The following is a 14,579-nucleotide window of genomic DNA, read 5'->3' as shown; positions in this document are numbered from 1 at the left end:
ACATACGAATGCGGGTCGGAAGGTGTGGTTTCTGGCTTGCTCAGTTTCTGCCGGCTCAGCGTATTTAGGACATACGGACTGAAGCGGGCAGGAATTCCTGTTATGAAGCGAAATCCGGCGTTCCTGTACGGAGGGAGGCCTGAGGTGATGATGCGTACGTTGAAGTATTTACGGTGGGGAGGAAGGAGAAGTGCGGTGTAAAATGATAACAAGAGTCTGAGCGCTAATGAGCAACATCTTCTTGAGGGAGAAGCTGTGCGTAAAACATGCAGAAGCGCCCGGTATTGAGCCTTGAAGCAGCTATGCAACATGATGGATATCATCAGAGCGCGTCGAAACAACACCTGGGCGGTCTGCGTATGCCCGTATGAACGACACTAAGTGAATCTAACTCCGTCAGCTTGGGCTACATGAACAATGGAGTCCTCCATGGACCCGAGCAGGGAGGAAGCCACTAGGAACCGTGTCTCCATGCAAGAAGGCATGCACGTGACTGTGAATGCCGACTGGAAGCTCCTCGGTGCCCGCGCAGGCAGAGGCATACTATCACATGACCTGAGGACGGAGGGACAGAGTGCCGTATAGTGCATGACCGGACTGAGGGCGTGCCGCAGAGGCTGCCCCGGGGAGCGGTGTTGTTTCCCCCGCCCCTCGTGATGGAGCTTTCACCGCACATCAGTGTTTGTCTGCACATGCCCTGCTCAGCGCACCTCCCCGGGCACACCACACGCTCCTATCCGGCACCTTGTATCCTTCACTATGTGTGATAGGTCCGCTGAGGGCCCACAAGTTGTTAGTCAGCCCAGCTCCCCGACGAGTATATAAAGCCCTCCCTCTCCCGCCCTCCTTCTCCTCTCCATCCAAGTGCACGGGCACTACGCAGGCCAGTGAAGATTCGTCTGAGGCTGCGTTTTTGCTAGTTGAAAACTACAACTAGACCAGCTCCTGTTGGCCTTCGGGTCGGCGGGGAATTTTTGGCACAACCTTCAAAGACTTTTCATTGATTGGCATGGCTTGACTGTGCAATTGAGGAAGAGCAAAATCATTTGGGTGTTTGAGAACTCTAGCGATTGCTTCAAGGGTATTGCTTCAATGTCGCGTCGCGCGCTCCAGAGAGGCTGCTCGCACAGCTTCCATTGTTTACAGCCGGCCCCGGGGGTTTAGGCGCGGTTCTGCTGGTGATTGCTCCTGTATATACCATTTGTTCAAGAGACTCTTGCCGTTGAAGCGCGCATCGTCATTATACATCCTTCCTACTTTGCCAACGCCCGGGAAGGCGGAGCAACAGCACAGTCCCATTGTTTACCTTGCCTTCCGTGTCCTGCTCATCGCGGCTATACGTGCCTCCACCGCTACATATGGCAAGCCAATCCCCTCTTGTAAACAGCAGATCAAATCCATTTGCCACATAAGCGCGGCCCTTCTTCTCGTTTCCCTTTGCGTTGTGGCCTCACTGGAAACATTGGAAAGGTTTGTCGAATACAGTGTCCCCCAGTCCGGCATCACACTTGGAAAGACGCGAAAGACTCTTCGCCTGACTCACCGTTACAAGAAAATACCGAGACGGAAAGATCAAGCGCGTCTTCATACCGTTCTCATTCGGAATGCGAACAGCTACCCGTTGGTCATGATCGTTTCCGCACCGGCATCCTGGCATTGCATCTCATCGAGACAGACTCTGGCGTTCTGCGGCGACCTCAATCTCCCCATGTACGCGGCGCCCTCTCATTCTGACAATATCTAAATCCGAAGTCCTCGATTGCAACTTGATACCTTACCCGTAAGAGAAGCAAGTCAAACAATGCCGCAAAACGCGTCAGTGGGACGGTGCCAGTTCGCCCAGTGGGTTTTCCGTATCTGTGTGTTTTGGTTGCTCTATCTGACTATAACAGGCATTCCAACCTGCTCTACCAAGAACATCCTCTCCATAGCATCTTCCTCGCCGATCATACTCCCGCCTTTGCCCTTCCGCGCGTGCATTCGCCTCTCACGTCGACATCGAATGCGTTTGGAACCGGGCCAGACACCATCCAGAGAGATTGCGGTAACATGGGAGACTGCGGGAGCGTACCATTCGCTACATGGGCAACGAAATTGATTTGGCGTTGGGAATATCACAAAGAAGGCAGCACTCAGTGAAAAGGGAAGACATGAAGATCTACACTCGTGAAACAATATCGGAGCTACTCTTTTCTGCTTCTCTGCTCGTGCGAACCAAGACGACACCATATGGATCGGCTTTGTCAAGAAACAGTCGTATACACCGTGGTGGCCATCTGGAATCCCTGTGAAGTCTCATACGGGGTCGAGGGCTTGTGTAATAGCAACTGCATCCAGGAGCGCATGAGGACATACTGAGCTCTAATCAAATAGGAAATAGGCATTGCATGGAACTCGCTTCTTCCCTCGCCTTCCCTTGATCCACTATCCGTCTCCGAAGCCGCCCTCGCTCGACGAATACATTTCTACTCACGAACTGGAAGACCACAGCAAGCGCCCTCGGGAACCTGACACCGCTCCTTGCTCAGCCATTTATGACTCCATCTACAAGTCTTCAAGAATTGACTAGACGTGAGCCCCGGTGTGGCCGTTATTACTTGCGATCTTACAATGGACAAACATAAACGGGCAGCATGGCCAGTGGGTTGTACGGCTTCCGTACCTGCATCCGCGGGAACGGATGGCACTGTTTTGGTCTCTACCATCGTGTTGCGAGTAGACACACCCATTCGAAATCTGAAAATTGACAGACAAGAGTGGAAAGCTCGTGGAGTGAGCGTCGCGGGCCGTTGCGCGGAAGAAGGACGAGGTTTCTGCGTCTTCGATTTGAAATGGTATTCTCTTCCGCCGGATTCGCTATGCCTCTTTCGCCTGCAACACTAAAACGCCGTTCTTCTGGTCTTGAAGGCATATTTGGTCTTCCTCTACCTGCAATACGCTTGCGATTTGGCTTCGATGTCTAGGTCCTCCGATGGAGCGGCAGTCTTCAATAGACACTGAACGAGGAGTCTCGCTCATGCTCCCATCTCGCAACACATGCGGAGGATAGCTGAAAGCAAGTTTCTTCCTCGGATCTCTTGCAAGCCAGAGATTCCAATGAAAAAAATAGGGTCTGCGAGAAGTGGTGCAAGTTTCTTGCAGGTCAGTGGGCGTGTAATCACGGGCTGACATCGGGCAGAAGGAGCGCTCATGTCACTCGTCCTGGACAGTGGGCAAGCAACGGCTTGGGCTGTCTCCGTGTGGAGGACGGTGGCACTGGTCAGGTGTCCACCGGTCAGTGGACAGGCGAATTCCTGGGCTGACATCCGGAGGCAGGAGGATGAACCGAAGCTCACTTTTCTCCTGGTCAGTGGGCAGACGGGCTCCGGTGAGCTCGCTGGACTGGACACCGTGCGATCGAAGACAGCGAAGAGCTGGTCAGGCTCTCCGCTGGGCCAGTGGACAATGGGAGGGAGGTGTTACGCATCTGCCATTGGGCTGGCCATCGGTGGCAGAGGAGCAGGCCCTCCCTGGGCACTCTTGACTCTGGACAGAGGTACAAGCGGAAAGAACATGGTCTCTGCTCTTTCCTTGCCCCGGTGGGCTGCTTGGCATGTCAACCGGTCGGTGGTATGTGGAAACTGAAAGACAAGGCTCGTCACGGTCGAGCTGGGGGGATGGCGAGCGTGGTGAGCGAGTCCGTGAAGGGGAAGGCAACGATGAGCACGACGGGAATGACCAAAAAATGTAGTAGCGTGAATGGGAGACCATGTAAAGACAATGTGCGGAGCTAAAGACGGAGAAGGGGAAGAACCAGAGAAGATGTAGAAGGTTGCGGAGAAGAGAGGGAGAAAGGAAGAAGAAAGAGCGGTGATGAACAACTTGATATTGGAAGCAGCTCGCTTGCTAGCGCGGGTCCGTGCGCGCGCACCCCTGCTCCGATCAGCGCAGATTGCCAAGGCTGGACCTTCGGTGAAGACGAGAGTACGCTTTATCCCCAATGGCCATCACCAAATAACGCACACTGCGACGAAGCGATGAGGAAATTGAAAATGTGTAGCAAGGCTTCTCATTTTTATCAGAGCCACTGTGCCGTCCTCGATCACCGTGACTTACCTCCGGGTTTAAGAGCTATGCCAATGTATGGACCAGCAGGTGTACATGGCTGTGCCTCGTGTACATTTGAATACATTTGCAATGTGGGAACTGGGGACGAGTCCCAATGTCTTTACGTCATGTACAAGTGCTCAAGCGGCTGGTATCGGTTTACAGTCCGGAGGTCAGTTCTGTTCTGGTGAAAGTCAACCTTTCACCGAGCAGTAATCTCATCTGCCTATCTTCACCAACCTCAAGTTGACCGAAACTTACTTTTCCTCCCATCATTGGCCGCATACCTACCTCAGCTTTTGCGCACAACCTGCCCAATTAATTCCTCCGCCCGTTCAAGCTCTCGATTCCAGCAATCCGACGATGCAAGAAAAGAAGCGCGCATCAAGCACCAGCCCAAAGGCATCCGTAAAGAGACCGCGAGCTCCGGAGCGCACACCACCGCCTCAAATCCCCCGTACCACTGGGACAAAACCGCCTCGCAAGGAAGTCGGACTGCCTGGGACGGGGCCTCCCGCGGCATCAAAAAAAGCGAGACCTACGCCTGAGCCCGTCACTCGGAGTGAGACTCTTACAAACTCCGCAATCCTAGGACCCAAGCCCATTGAATCTGTCTTCCAAACTTTCCCGAGGGAATTGACGGAAAGGATTTTCGGCGGAGTAAGTCCTTCACGTTCAAAGCGGTTAAGGTATCCCGCTAACTGTGACCTAGTTCAGCTTCAAGGAAATCAGAGAGATATGTAAAGGCGGAAAGCTCATGTGGCTGATGGTTACGCCTTATCTATACTCAGTAGTCATCATAAGTCCTTTGGCCATGGATGTAGCGGCGCTGGACCGATGTGGCCGATACTACGAACATACTCGAGTGCTAACGGTGCATATTCCGCAAGCCGAAGTCACCGATCACTGGGACCACGCCGAAAGCATTTTTCGGCATATGATAAGATATATATCCAATCGTACTTTGAGGGTCGTTTCGTTCACGCCTGCCACGATACTCAACACTGCCACCTGTCGTACTCTTTGCCAGCTGTTGGAAAAGGCGACGCAAGTAACGAAGATTTATTTACCGCCAGTCACCCCTCAAGAGAGAAGCAACAATGAAAGAACAGACCTGAATGCCTGGGTAAAACTCCGACGATATAATGAGGATGGAGAAGCAGACCTTGACCTTGTAGTTGCTTGGAATGCTGACGTTCAATTACTGAAGACGATATTACACCGGGAATCCTCCCAAATAATTTCCATGGCAATCCTCGGTACCATTGTGACACCTTCAGATGCACTGAACAATTCCCTTGCAGTACTCGGCTACGATAGAAATAATCCTCTGAACGTGAAAGAGCTTCAGCTATGTCGTCTGGACCTTACGCAATGGCACGAAACAGAGCCAATCCTCGGCCTGAAATCCCTTCAATCTCTAGCTATGCACGAATGCATAGATGCAGAGAACGCTATTGAATCTGCATCACGAGAGGCGTTGAAGCTGAAGCGTTTTGTCCTGACGAACATATGTGAGTCGTGGACCCCTACGCCTCCGCAGCATAACGACACAGTTCAGGCTGGCAAGGAGGACGGCTAGCATACGGAAACTCCACAGCCCAGAAGCAGTTTCGCCACGGTCCGCATTCACGGTCGCTGTATTCGTCGCCTGTTAAATTCATGCTCTGAATTGGAAATCTTGATCCTACACCGGCACTTGCCTTTCAAAGAATTGGATTCAGCGACGTTGGTGGCCTCTTTAGGCGCGAAATTAAGAATCCTTTCCATACAACTTGGGGCAGAAAGATTTCTGAATATTGAGGATATCGTCGAACTAGTGGACCGATGCCCTAAGCTTGTGGGCTTAGGTATGACAATCGGTCTGGATACCAGACAATGGGCGAAACGAGGCCCTTGCATATCGGCACCTGGGATTCAGAGACCAGGTTATCTATATTCCCTGAAGGACGTTGCGGTAAGTACCCAGGTTTTTGAGATGATTAGGAAATCCCTGACTGTCATAGGTCCCTCTCGCCACACTGCCCGATTTCAGCTACTTTGCAGCATTCACGCCCCTTTCCAATGGCAGCGCGAAACAGCTTCCTACCCGGGATGAGGACTTTGATATGCGATTGTATAACAAAGCAAACTGGATATCATCCATGCTTCGGTCAAGAGGACTGCGGTCCTCTTATGTATCCACAACCTTCCGAAAGGTGCATCTTCGCTGGGGTGAAAAGCTTTTACAAACCCGCCATTTTAGCATCCCTGACTCTGGAGGGCCTCAGATGGTTAGCGATATGTCTTCGTTGCAAGAAGAGCACAGGAATATTCTCAAAATCCTTGAAAGCACACCGGTCCGATCGCTACAAGACCTTGCGCACTCGCGCGGTCAGGAATTCCAAGTCAGAGGGCCGCGGGACTTTGAGACAATTCTGTGAGTAAGCTTGTGATTCTATCTGGAGGCACTTCCCGCAAGTCTGTGGTGGAGAGACAAGAAGCGGCTTATGCATGTGGCTGTTAAATGGGGGGGATTAAGGATACAAGCCCCTTTGATACTATACATGTCATCATAGATTCTTGCGAATGTATCACGAGTGCAAAGGGATACTTCCAGGAAATATATGCATGGGTTGGAAAATGTGAATATCTGAGCTAAAAGCAAAGTCCTCTGTCTTGCCGTGGTCGACAAGTTAGGCTGGGGAAACATGATTCCTCACCACCCCCTCACACGTGTTCCAGGTGACCAATGAGCCTTCGGTATACTGATACACGCCATTGGCTTTGCGTTTGTACACATTGAATTACATCTGTTCCTGGCTCAAGAACCCGGTTTTTGTTCCTCCCCAAACCAGATCCATTACTCTCTGCGGGCAGGTCCGGCTCCGCATAATTCACCATGGAACCCATACTGCATCCGATGCTCCATTCAAGTATTGTTTAGAAACTGGACTGTTGAAGATATGGCCACGATCCAGCATCCTGCGGCATTTGGCTAGAAATCACCTTCCTCGGGTGTACGCCTACGCTTGCGACTGATCGTAGGTGATCCTCCAGAGACCGCGACGGAATCTCCTCCATCCTCTCCGAGCGAGTGGGTGTCCACGAAGGTTTCCTGCTGTTCATCCACAGCATTGAGGCTTGTCATTCCGTGCGACTCGACGTCGAGGCGATTGTCATGGGCGTCATCAGTTAGGTCGATGACAACCTGATTCTGTTGTTCTCTTGCGGAAGAAGTTGTAGCCGGCATGTTGGCGCTCATGTCGTTGACGAATTTGCGGCAGAAATCAAAGATTTCATCAATATTTCTGCGATCGCACTCCCATTTGAATTGTTGCTCAGGAGTTGCTCCCTGTTCTTGAGGTGGCGGATAGAACGCGGCTGCATCCGCAGTCAGGATTGAAGAGTCCAGCACCTTAATGGTAACGTTGCTGGGAAACTCCTCCCGAATCTTCCTGAGCGATGTGTACCAGTCATTGTAGTACCCCTTTAGCAGACTGGGATTCGGCGCGCAATCCACTTCGATTGTGACGTGACTCCCAGGCATCTGCCTTTGGAGAAAGTGCTTGAGCAGGGCAACTTTGCTTGCCCATCTGCCGGGTTCGCCCATTTGACCGCATGGTTCATGCTCAACTAGAGTAATGAGATGTTTTTTCTTGTATGCTGCGTCTTCTTTCAGCTGCTCCCGCGCTGATTTGTTTCTCCATTTCAGCAATTTCTCGCAGGCGCTCGGTCTGTTCATTATACCTCCTGTCAGGACTTGGCCTTCGTGCAATTCTTTCTCTTCGAGACTTGTCCGTCGGCCTTAAGCCTGCGATTGCCAACGTGGATCTTGCTCCATTCTCCAAACTGGTTGACGTCCAGTTTACCGTATTTCTGCCCTTCAGGGCAGGACTCCGCCTCAAAGGTCATTCGGGCGTGATACTCTCCGTATCCATGAGCTCCTGGTTTGAGAATCACGTACTCTCATGGTGCATAGGAACTTTCAGAGGGCATAATGTCGATTGTCTTATTGGGCTCGTCACGGGACGCGCTGCTCGCTCTAACGAAGCCGGAAGTAGTGGAGGTCGGCATCTCCGCTGGATAGTTGATCTGGTTGCTGGTGACTATTGCTAATCAGCTGGATGCTTCGAACAACATGAGAGGTACGTACACTGTGCAGTCGGCTCTGGTGCCGTACCTGACGGGTTGCGCTGCCCTTCTGCTGCGGAATCCATGTAGACTAAGTGATGTCGGACGTGGCCAATCGAGCTCAAGTTGAAGCAGAGAGTGATGCACGAACGGACTGTACCGACGTGGGAAGGAGGTGTATGGAGTGAAAAACAAACGGGAGCACCTTGCGAGATCAAGTAACAGACAAGGCAAGCCCGAAAGGCGCTAACCGAGAATAGCTATTTTGTTTACGTAGTGAACGACTCCCACCGCCCAATTTTAAGACACTCGTGACTTCGGAACCAACGCAGCGGCCTGGCTCCAGCCAGACTTTTTTATCGCTCTAAGATTTCTCATTCTCTGCCCTTACCAGACTCCATTTTGAATACTAGTGATTGCGCCTTCCGTAAACGTGCTTCCCCAACGTGGGTGGGACTTTGGGAAACCCGGCCGAAGTACCTGTAACAGGTAGGTACATCGACAGGTGCGCCTTGAACTGGTTCTAATCTAACAGAAGGAAAAGCGCTCACATTCATTTGTGCACATTTCTCACTACTTCGTTGTACTTTCCCAAGAGCCACTACCCACACGAATCGCCAGCGCTCCTCGTCCGCAGGCGCCAATTCAGGATTGTTTTTGATGCATAATATGACTATCCAACATTCCATGTCGCACGGTACATGCAGACTCGCCGCGTGTAGCTTGGAGACTTTCCGCTGTTACTGGTTATGTATACGAAGTCTAACATACCTAGGAAGAGAGAAATGGCGGCTAGGGGACTTCTCGCTGGATGTTTAGCAAAACCCCCCATGGGCGAATCGTAGATGGGGGCAGAATTGAAGTACCCTCAATGTGGAGTGGCCATCAACCGCTCTTCACTTGAATCGCTGTGGTTGTCCTGCTTTGTGACCGCTCATACGCATACCCTAGGGTACATAGGCATACATAGGCACTTAGGAATATTTTGAAATACTCTTTGAGCAAGCACCACTTCTATGATAGCCTTAATACCCGTTTCCATGCAGTAATTCCAACAAAATCCTGTGAGGGGAGCCCGAATGAGTGCAGACTGCTTATCTGTTTCGTTAAGCGGTACGCTACGGGGGGACGAGTCAAGACGTATCTATGGAATAGCTATCGGTTTGCGGAAGCGGTCGGGTGGCGAAATTGGGGTTCCACACCTGCGTAGTTTTCAGCACGCATTACTCTCATTGCGTACAATTGAGACCGGATCAAGTACAACTCTATTGTCAGACTCACCTTGAGGACGAAGCACAATACGAGGACATGTAACAACCTAGGATTGGGGCGCCGTCCCTCTATTCTTACAGCCAAGTTCAGTTCAGACTTGCACAAGACGTGTTCAAGTAGCGGCTGAGTAGGGTGGATTCTCCTCTGTCGGACAGTTGGACTTTCGGGAACGAGTCAACTTAAATTTCCCAGCTGTCCACCACCTTGTCTGTCATCAAAAACCACTGCTTGTATATGCACTTTTCGGTAGCTGCGGCACAAGAGTCCGGTGAGTCTGAGTTTGTCCCCTACCACTTATCCCGGCTGGACCGCAACATCCCTCGTGAATACATGATTCTTGGAAGCTGACGCAGCGCAGGATACTGCGTTTTATTCATGCAAACAAGAAATCATGCAGAAGACACAGCAAGTGAATACAAATTGGTCATATCAGGTGCTTCCTTTCTCGATCCCGATCCTCCTTCGCACCTGAGTCGTAACCCGGTTACGGTTTTTCCCGCATCGATAATGGCATTTCGCATGGAGAGTTACTGTGGGAAGAGCAGAGCAATATGCAGTGTATAATCGACAATCCGAAGATCGTCACGGAGAAGGTAGAGAATGCCAGGTGTCCGGCACCTGAGGACGGCGGTGGAAGGAACACTGCACTCTATGCTGCCCTCTGTACATGTTCACGTCTGATCTGCACTTTAATTCTAGACGGACTGAGACAGATCATGAGTTCTGAGCAAACCGCGGGCTATGGCTGGCCTCTCATGGGTACCGGTGTTTGGCAGCTCACGCGGCTGGAATTGGCGGATATTGCTTGACATTCCACATGCTGCGGACTTCTGTTATACACGACGTTCCGCTCGAGAGAGGTACATACCGCTCATGCGGCGGAGATCATGGATGATTTCGTCGTGGATGATAGTACACAATGACGAGCGCATCTGACCCGAGCAAGCAATCCGGCTTCACATAAAAGCTCATTCACAACGCTGCTGTCTCTGCTCCGTCAGTACACACCGCAGCATTTTTCACCAATGTTTCCCTATACTAAGTCGAAACAGACCGCCCTTATGACGTGTGTGGTCGGAATTGGACGCACTGTTATCAGGGTAGTGAAAGTACTTCCACATGGGCTTTGCGTCTCGGACCCACTCCGCTCTTTGGTTTCCGCTCCTACCTGTTTGGTATATAGCACACAAGCATTTTCTGCTACTAAAACTTCCACAACATTCGGCAGCCGCGTTATTGAGATTTTCTTCTCAATATCTGACAGTTCGGCTTCTTCCCTTCTCTCTGAACCCCGTCTCTCGACGACAATGGCGACCAGTAGAACTCCGAGCCCACCCGTCACTGATTCGTCAAGCTCGGGCGTCAGTAGCGGCAAGTCCTCCGTAGAGGTCCCTCCGCCGGACATTGGGTTTGTACCTCACGGCAATCTGCTCCCAGTTCAGCTCCACTCGACGAACAACCCGAGGCTGAGAATACGGGTTCAACTGGAATCAATACTGCTGTCGAAGGCGGTGCTCACGACCAGGAGACTACTACAGACGACGGTTCAGTTCAAGGCAACCCAAGTGCGCTTGTAAGTATACGGCCACTCTCCAAGCTCTAGCCAGATTATACAGATAGATCAACTAATCAATCCGCAGCAAGGGCAAGCGTCCAGTACCCAACCGTCCACTTCCTCCGCCCAAGGGACCAGCAGCTACCCCGCCTTCTTCTTCGGGCCCGCACCTCTCCCAGACCCCACCACAGGCGAGCTTCCAACCTCTGTACTGGCCCGCATCAATCCAGAACTAAACGCAGAGCGTGACACGATTCCGAGCCTCGTTGACCGTATCCTTGATCCACCTCATTATCTGTTCAACGAGGATAGGACCCGCGTCACTCTGGACATTACATGGGCTATCGGTGTTATCGGCGTTGAACATTTCGAGTCGGACTGTTATAACCAGAGGAGGTTTCTGCGCCCAGAGAGTGCCTTCCGCCGTCATGCCATCCGCTACGGACTTCCTCGTGTCATCCATGATTGGCTCTGCAATGAGCCAGAGGAGGAAACTATCGAGCTCAACGTAGATCAGCTAAGGAACACTGGCCGAGGTTGATTGTATCGTAAGTACTCTTCATCAGAGCCTGTACGAAGCGTACTAACCCGTGCAAGCAGTATCGTTCCATCATGGCCAGGCTCAAATGCGAGGGCATCTTGGCCAGTAATCGGACTTGCTGGTCGTCTCTGCTCCCAGGGACAGGACTATTCGCATGCGAGCAAGTACCATTGGGTACATTCGAGCAGTCTGATACTCCGACGATAAATGGAGCGAAATAACTAGATTGTGGTTATAGAAGTCGGCGGCAATAAATGGCGTTTCGGAAGCATAATGCTCATTCTTCATTGCCTTCTTTATTTCATTGCACCACGTCGGCCCACAGCACTCTTTGCTTTCGGATCGGGCCAGACTTGGTGTATAAGACGAGAACTCTTGCTGCTTAATTCCGTCTTCAACTTAGCAGGATCTCTATTTGCGTATGCCCTCACACCTCTCTATCGCATTCTCAGGGCCACAGACAGCGTCTCTCTCCACTTATTATCTTGCAATTCGGTGGGATCACGCCTTTTCTACTGTTATCGATTTTGATACTCCACACAGCTACAATGAGGCTTACATCTGGACCGACTCGGCTCTTTGCTTTGCGCTCCTATGTACCTGTTTGGTTTCTAACTGACAATGCTACAGTACTCATGTCTCTCTCAACTACACTTGCTGCAGCCTCAACCAACAAACACACTACTTTCTTCGTTTCTTCAGCCTGCTTTTTACTCAACCCGCAATGGGCCACCGATCACATGCGACGCCCAACTATAATGTATTTCCGATTCCAGCTCCTTCTGGCGCAAACGCCGTATTTTCTACAACCTCGGGAACTGACGACTTTCCACTCTGATATCGTTCATTCTCTCGGCTCTATTCCCGCAGACGTACGGCGAGTCCCCAGCCTCCGTCCTGGCAAGATTCAACCTCAACTCAGATCCACAGCAAGATACTGCCGCTCGTCTTGTCGAAGGAGTCCTCAACCCCCCGGATTACCTGTACAACGGAACACACGTGACGATGGACATTACATGGGCGGTTGACGTGATTGGTGTCGAGCACTTCTCCTCCGACTATGCTGCCAGAAAGTCTCCCAACGAGATGCATAAGCAGGGACCGCCCTCCAGAGTAATCCCTGAAACCCCGGGAGCGTATGGGAATACCCCGATTACCCCGACCCCAGCCCCAGCTACGGCGAGAAGAGCCGTTCGAACAGAAACCGACACTCAGAGTTAGACGATCGCGGGAAGCCAGGACTAGGGCAACCCCCCGCGATAGCTCAGTTTTAACAACGAGAGCGCCTTATTAGATGACACACGCGCAGACGCCACTCAAGTCCAGTTGCCCGGCGGGCTCTCCAGATCCAACAGCAGTGAGGGTGAGAGTCAGGACTCCCCATTGGCTAAGAAGGCGCGCGCTGAGAAGACTGAGAAGATGCGAGCGAACAATGATACATCTTTCCAGCCCGAAGCCACAAGCACCCCAGCTAAGCACTGCGTGCGTTTCTTGCTAAATGACTTCGTCTACTACAACTGCGTAATCCTGCTACGAGGCTAATCTAACAAAGACCCCGTGCTTACTATTTGGGAGGAGTACGACTTCGAGACAGGAGAAGGCAGGAAGATTGGCGAACTACGACCGGAAGAGGCACTGCCAGCGCAGCTGGAACTGCTTAAGGAGCGGCTTTTTGAAACTATCTACACGCTCGATGGGAAATGGAAGCAGGCACAGCAGGATGCAGACGACTACAATGAGAGGCTCGGCGCCTAGTAGGGCACCCTCACATTCTTGCTCACAGTGAGGCCGCAGGTGTCCTTAAGGCTATGGCGAGCATTGTGAATATACTGTTGACTGCACAATCCCTATCTCGAAACGTTTCAATCTAATAGTATGTATCTGCAGGACGGTCAAGGTCGTCACCAGCAGAACTCCGCTTCGAACGCTCCCGCAACCGCTGCTACTATCGCTGTGGCGACCGCGACCGCCGCTACTTCAACGCAACCCCAGCCGTACAGCTTCTTCTTCGGGCCCGCTCCACGACCTGATCCCGCCACCGGAGAGCTTTCTGTCGAAGTTCTGGAGAGGATTAACCCGCAGTACAATGCGGAGCAGGATTCTATGCCTCATATGGTCCACCGTCTTCGGCACCCGCCTGAGTAGGTATCTGTACAATGCCGACAGGAGCAGGGTCACCATTGATATTATCTGGGCAATTGGGGTCATTAGTCGCGAGCATTTCCACTCCAGTTGCACCGCGGAGAGGCTGTATCTACGTGAGAAGAGTGTGTTCCGCAGGGATGCAATGAGCTACGGGCTTCCACGCATCGTATTCGATTGGCTCTGCAATCATCCTGAGGAGGAAATGCTTAAACTTGCAGCAGATCAACTCTGAAGGACTCCTCTGACGCGGGCTCTGGGTGCAAGGCCGACCATCGCAGGATCAGACCATTTACGAACATTCCCGCAGCTCAGATTCCGCATATCAACATACTGTGACTCGGCGGAAGATCTGTTTAGGGCTGTGAGGCGCTCATAATATGTGTACGACTCTCTTATAGAGGAAGACTTTGATTAATCGAAGCTTACCTATGTAATTCGACAATCAATATACCTCACGTGCCATGATAAACGCGGTCCGCCTCGAGCAGCAAGATCCAGTCCTTGCATTATCCTCATCGTTTCAACACACCACGCCCATGGATGTTTCTCTTGCGCGCTCAAATATATAATGGAAATAAAATGCCTAGTGCGCCAATATCTCCCTCGTCAAGCTGACTGGAGCGAAGCCTGTCGTCTCCGTCAACTTGGACGCTCGAATCCTTGCTGATCTGGGCAGAAATAAAGAGGAAACCCAGAACACGGATCATTCTGTCTGGAGAAATAAATATGCCACTTTTGCGATAACACCGTTCGCCTCCTCAGTATACCTTCGTGTTATAAGACTGAACACAGTACTCCTCTGACAGCGCTCATCACTCTCTCTAGCCCATTCGCACAGAGGTGCATTTTTTCTGCCTCTGCCTATTA

At 51.6% G+C, this 14,579-nt stretch overlaps 7 protein-coding genes across 7 annotated transcripts; 5 read left to right on the top strand and 2 right to left on the bottom strand.

The window, feature by feature from the left end:
* Window positions 1–3,036: 3,036 nt before the first annotated feature.
* EI97DRAFT_8595 (uncharacterized protein) lies at window positions 3,037–3,817 on the top strand. The gene has a single exon (XM_033803161.1). It carries the CDS (start codon window positions 3,190–3,192, stop codon window positions 3,622–3,624), a length of 435 nt encoding a protein of 144 aa, XP_033658339.1. The 5' UTR covers window positions 3,037–3,189; the 3' UTR covers window positions 3,625–3,817.
* Window positions 3,818–4,363: 546 nt separating this feature from the next.
* On the top strand, window positions 4,364–5,803 carry EI97DRAFT_8586 (uncharacterized protein). Its single transcript, XM_033803158.1, has 2 exons — window positions 4,364–4,746; window positions 4,799–5,803. The coding sequence occupies exons 1-2, from the start codon at window positions 4,450–4,452 to the stop codon at window positions 5,666–5,668; spliced, it is 1,167 nt and encodes a 388-aa protein (XP_033658338.1). The 5' UTR covers window positions 4,364–4,449; the 3' UTR covers window positions 5,669–5,803.
* A 135-nt stretch (window positions 5,804–5,938) lies between these two features.
* EI97DRAFT_454044 (uncharacterized protein) lies at window positions 5,939–6,509 on the top strand (the record flags this gene model as incomplete). Its single annotated transcript, XM_033800503.1, has 2 exons — window positions 5,939–6,043; window positions 6,093–6,509. 2 exons carry the CDS (start codon window positions 5,939–5,941, stop codon window positions 6,507–6,509), a joined length of 522 nt encoding a protein of 173 aa, XP_033658337.1.
* Window positions 6,510–7,063: 554 nt separating this feature from the next.
* EI97DRAFT_454043 (uncharacterized protein) lies at window positions 7,064–7,678 on the bottom strand (the record flags this gene model as incomplete). The annotated part of the gene is made up of 1 exon (XM_033800502.1): window positions 7,064–7,678. One exon carries the CDS (start codon window positions 7,676–7,678, stop codon window positions 7,064–7,066), a length of 615 nt encoding a protein of 204 aa, XP_033658336.1.
* A 356-nt stretch (window positions 7,679–8,034) lies between these two features.
* EI97DRAFT_454042 (uncharacterized protein) lies at window positions 8,035–8,285 on the bottom strand (the record flags this gene model as incomplete). The annotated part of the gene is made up of 2 exons (XM_033800501.1): window positions 8,035–8,174; window positions 8,222–8,285. The coding sequence occupies 2 exons, from the start codon at window positions 8,283–8,285 to the stop codon at window positions 8,035–8,037; spliced, it is 204 nt and encodes a 67-aa protein (XP_033658335.1).
* A 2,493-nt stretch (window positions 8,286–10,778) lies between these two features.
* Window positions 10,779–11,888, top strand: EI97DRAFT_463240 (uncharacterized protein; the record flags this gene model as incomplete). The annotated part of the gene is made up of 3 exons (XM_033801344.1): window positions 10,779–11,036; window positions 11,112–11,574; window positions 11,627–11,888. 2 exons carry the CDS (start codon window positions 10,779–10,781, stop codon window positions 11,565–11,567), a joined length of 714 nt encoding a protein of 237 aa, XP_033658334.1. The 3' UTR covers window positions 11,568–11,574; window positions 11,627–11,888.
* Window positions 11,889–12,202: 314 nt separating this feature from the next.
* EI97DRAFT_497548 (uncharacterized protein) lies at window positions 12,203–14,048 on the top strand (the record flags this gene model as incomplete). Its single annotated transcript, XM_033802516.1, has 6 exons — window positions 12,203–12,439; window positions 12,498–12,783; window positions 12,877–13,049; window positions 13,146–13,321; window positions 13,442–13,708; window positions 13,934–14,048. 6 exons carry the CDS (start codon window positions 12,203–12,205, stop codon window positions 14,046–14,048), a joined length of 1,254 nt encoding a protein of 417 aa, XP_033658333.1.
* Between the last annotated feature and the right edge of the window lie 531 nt (window positions 14,049–14,579).

Source organism: Westerdykella ornata (genome assembly GCF_010094085.1).
Source record: "Westerdykella ornata strain CBS 379.55 unplaced genomic scaffold EI97scaffold_1, whole genome shotgun sequence".
Taxonomy (NCBI): domain Eukaryota; kingdom Fungi; phylum Ascomycota; class Dothideomycetes; order Pleosporales; family Sporormiaceae; genus Westerdykella; species Westerdykella ornata.
Note: the sequence above shows the minus strand (reverse complement) of the source record. Positions and strands in the feature narration are given on the sequence as shown.

Coding starts and splice junctions, on each gene's coding strand:
- EI97DRAFT_8595 (XM_033803161.1), top strand. CDS start 3,190: ATGTCACTCGTCCTGGACAGTGGGCAAGCAACGGCTTGGGCTGTCTCC.
- EI97DRAFT_8586 (XM_033803158.1), top strand. CDS start 4,450: ATGCAAGAAAAGAAGCGCGCATCAAGCACCAGCCCAAAGGCATCCGTA. Junction 4,747..4,798: donor CGGAAAGGATTTTCGGCGGA/GTAAGTCCTTCA, acceptor ACTGTGACCTAG/TTCAGCTTCAAGGAAATCAG.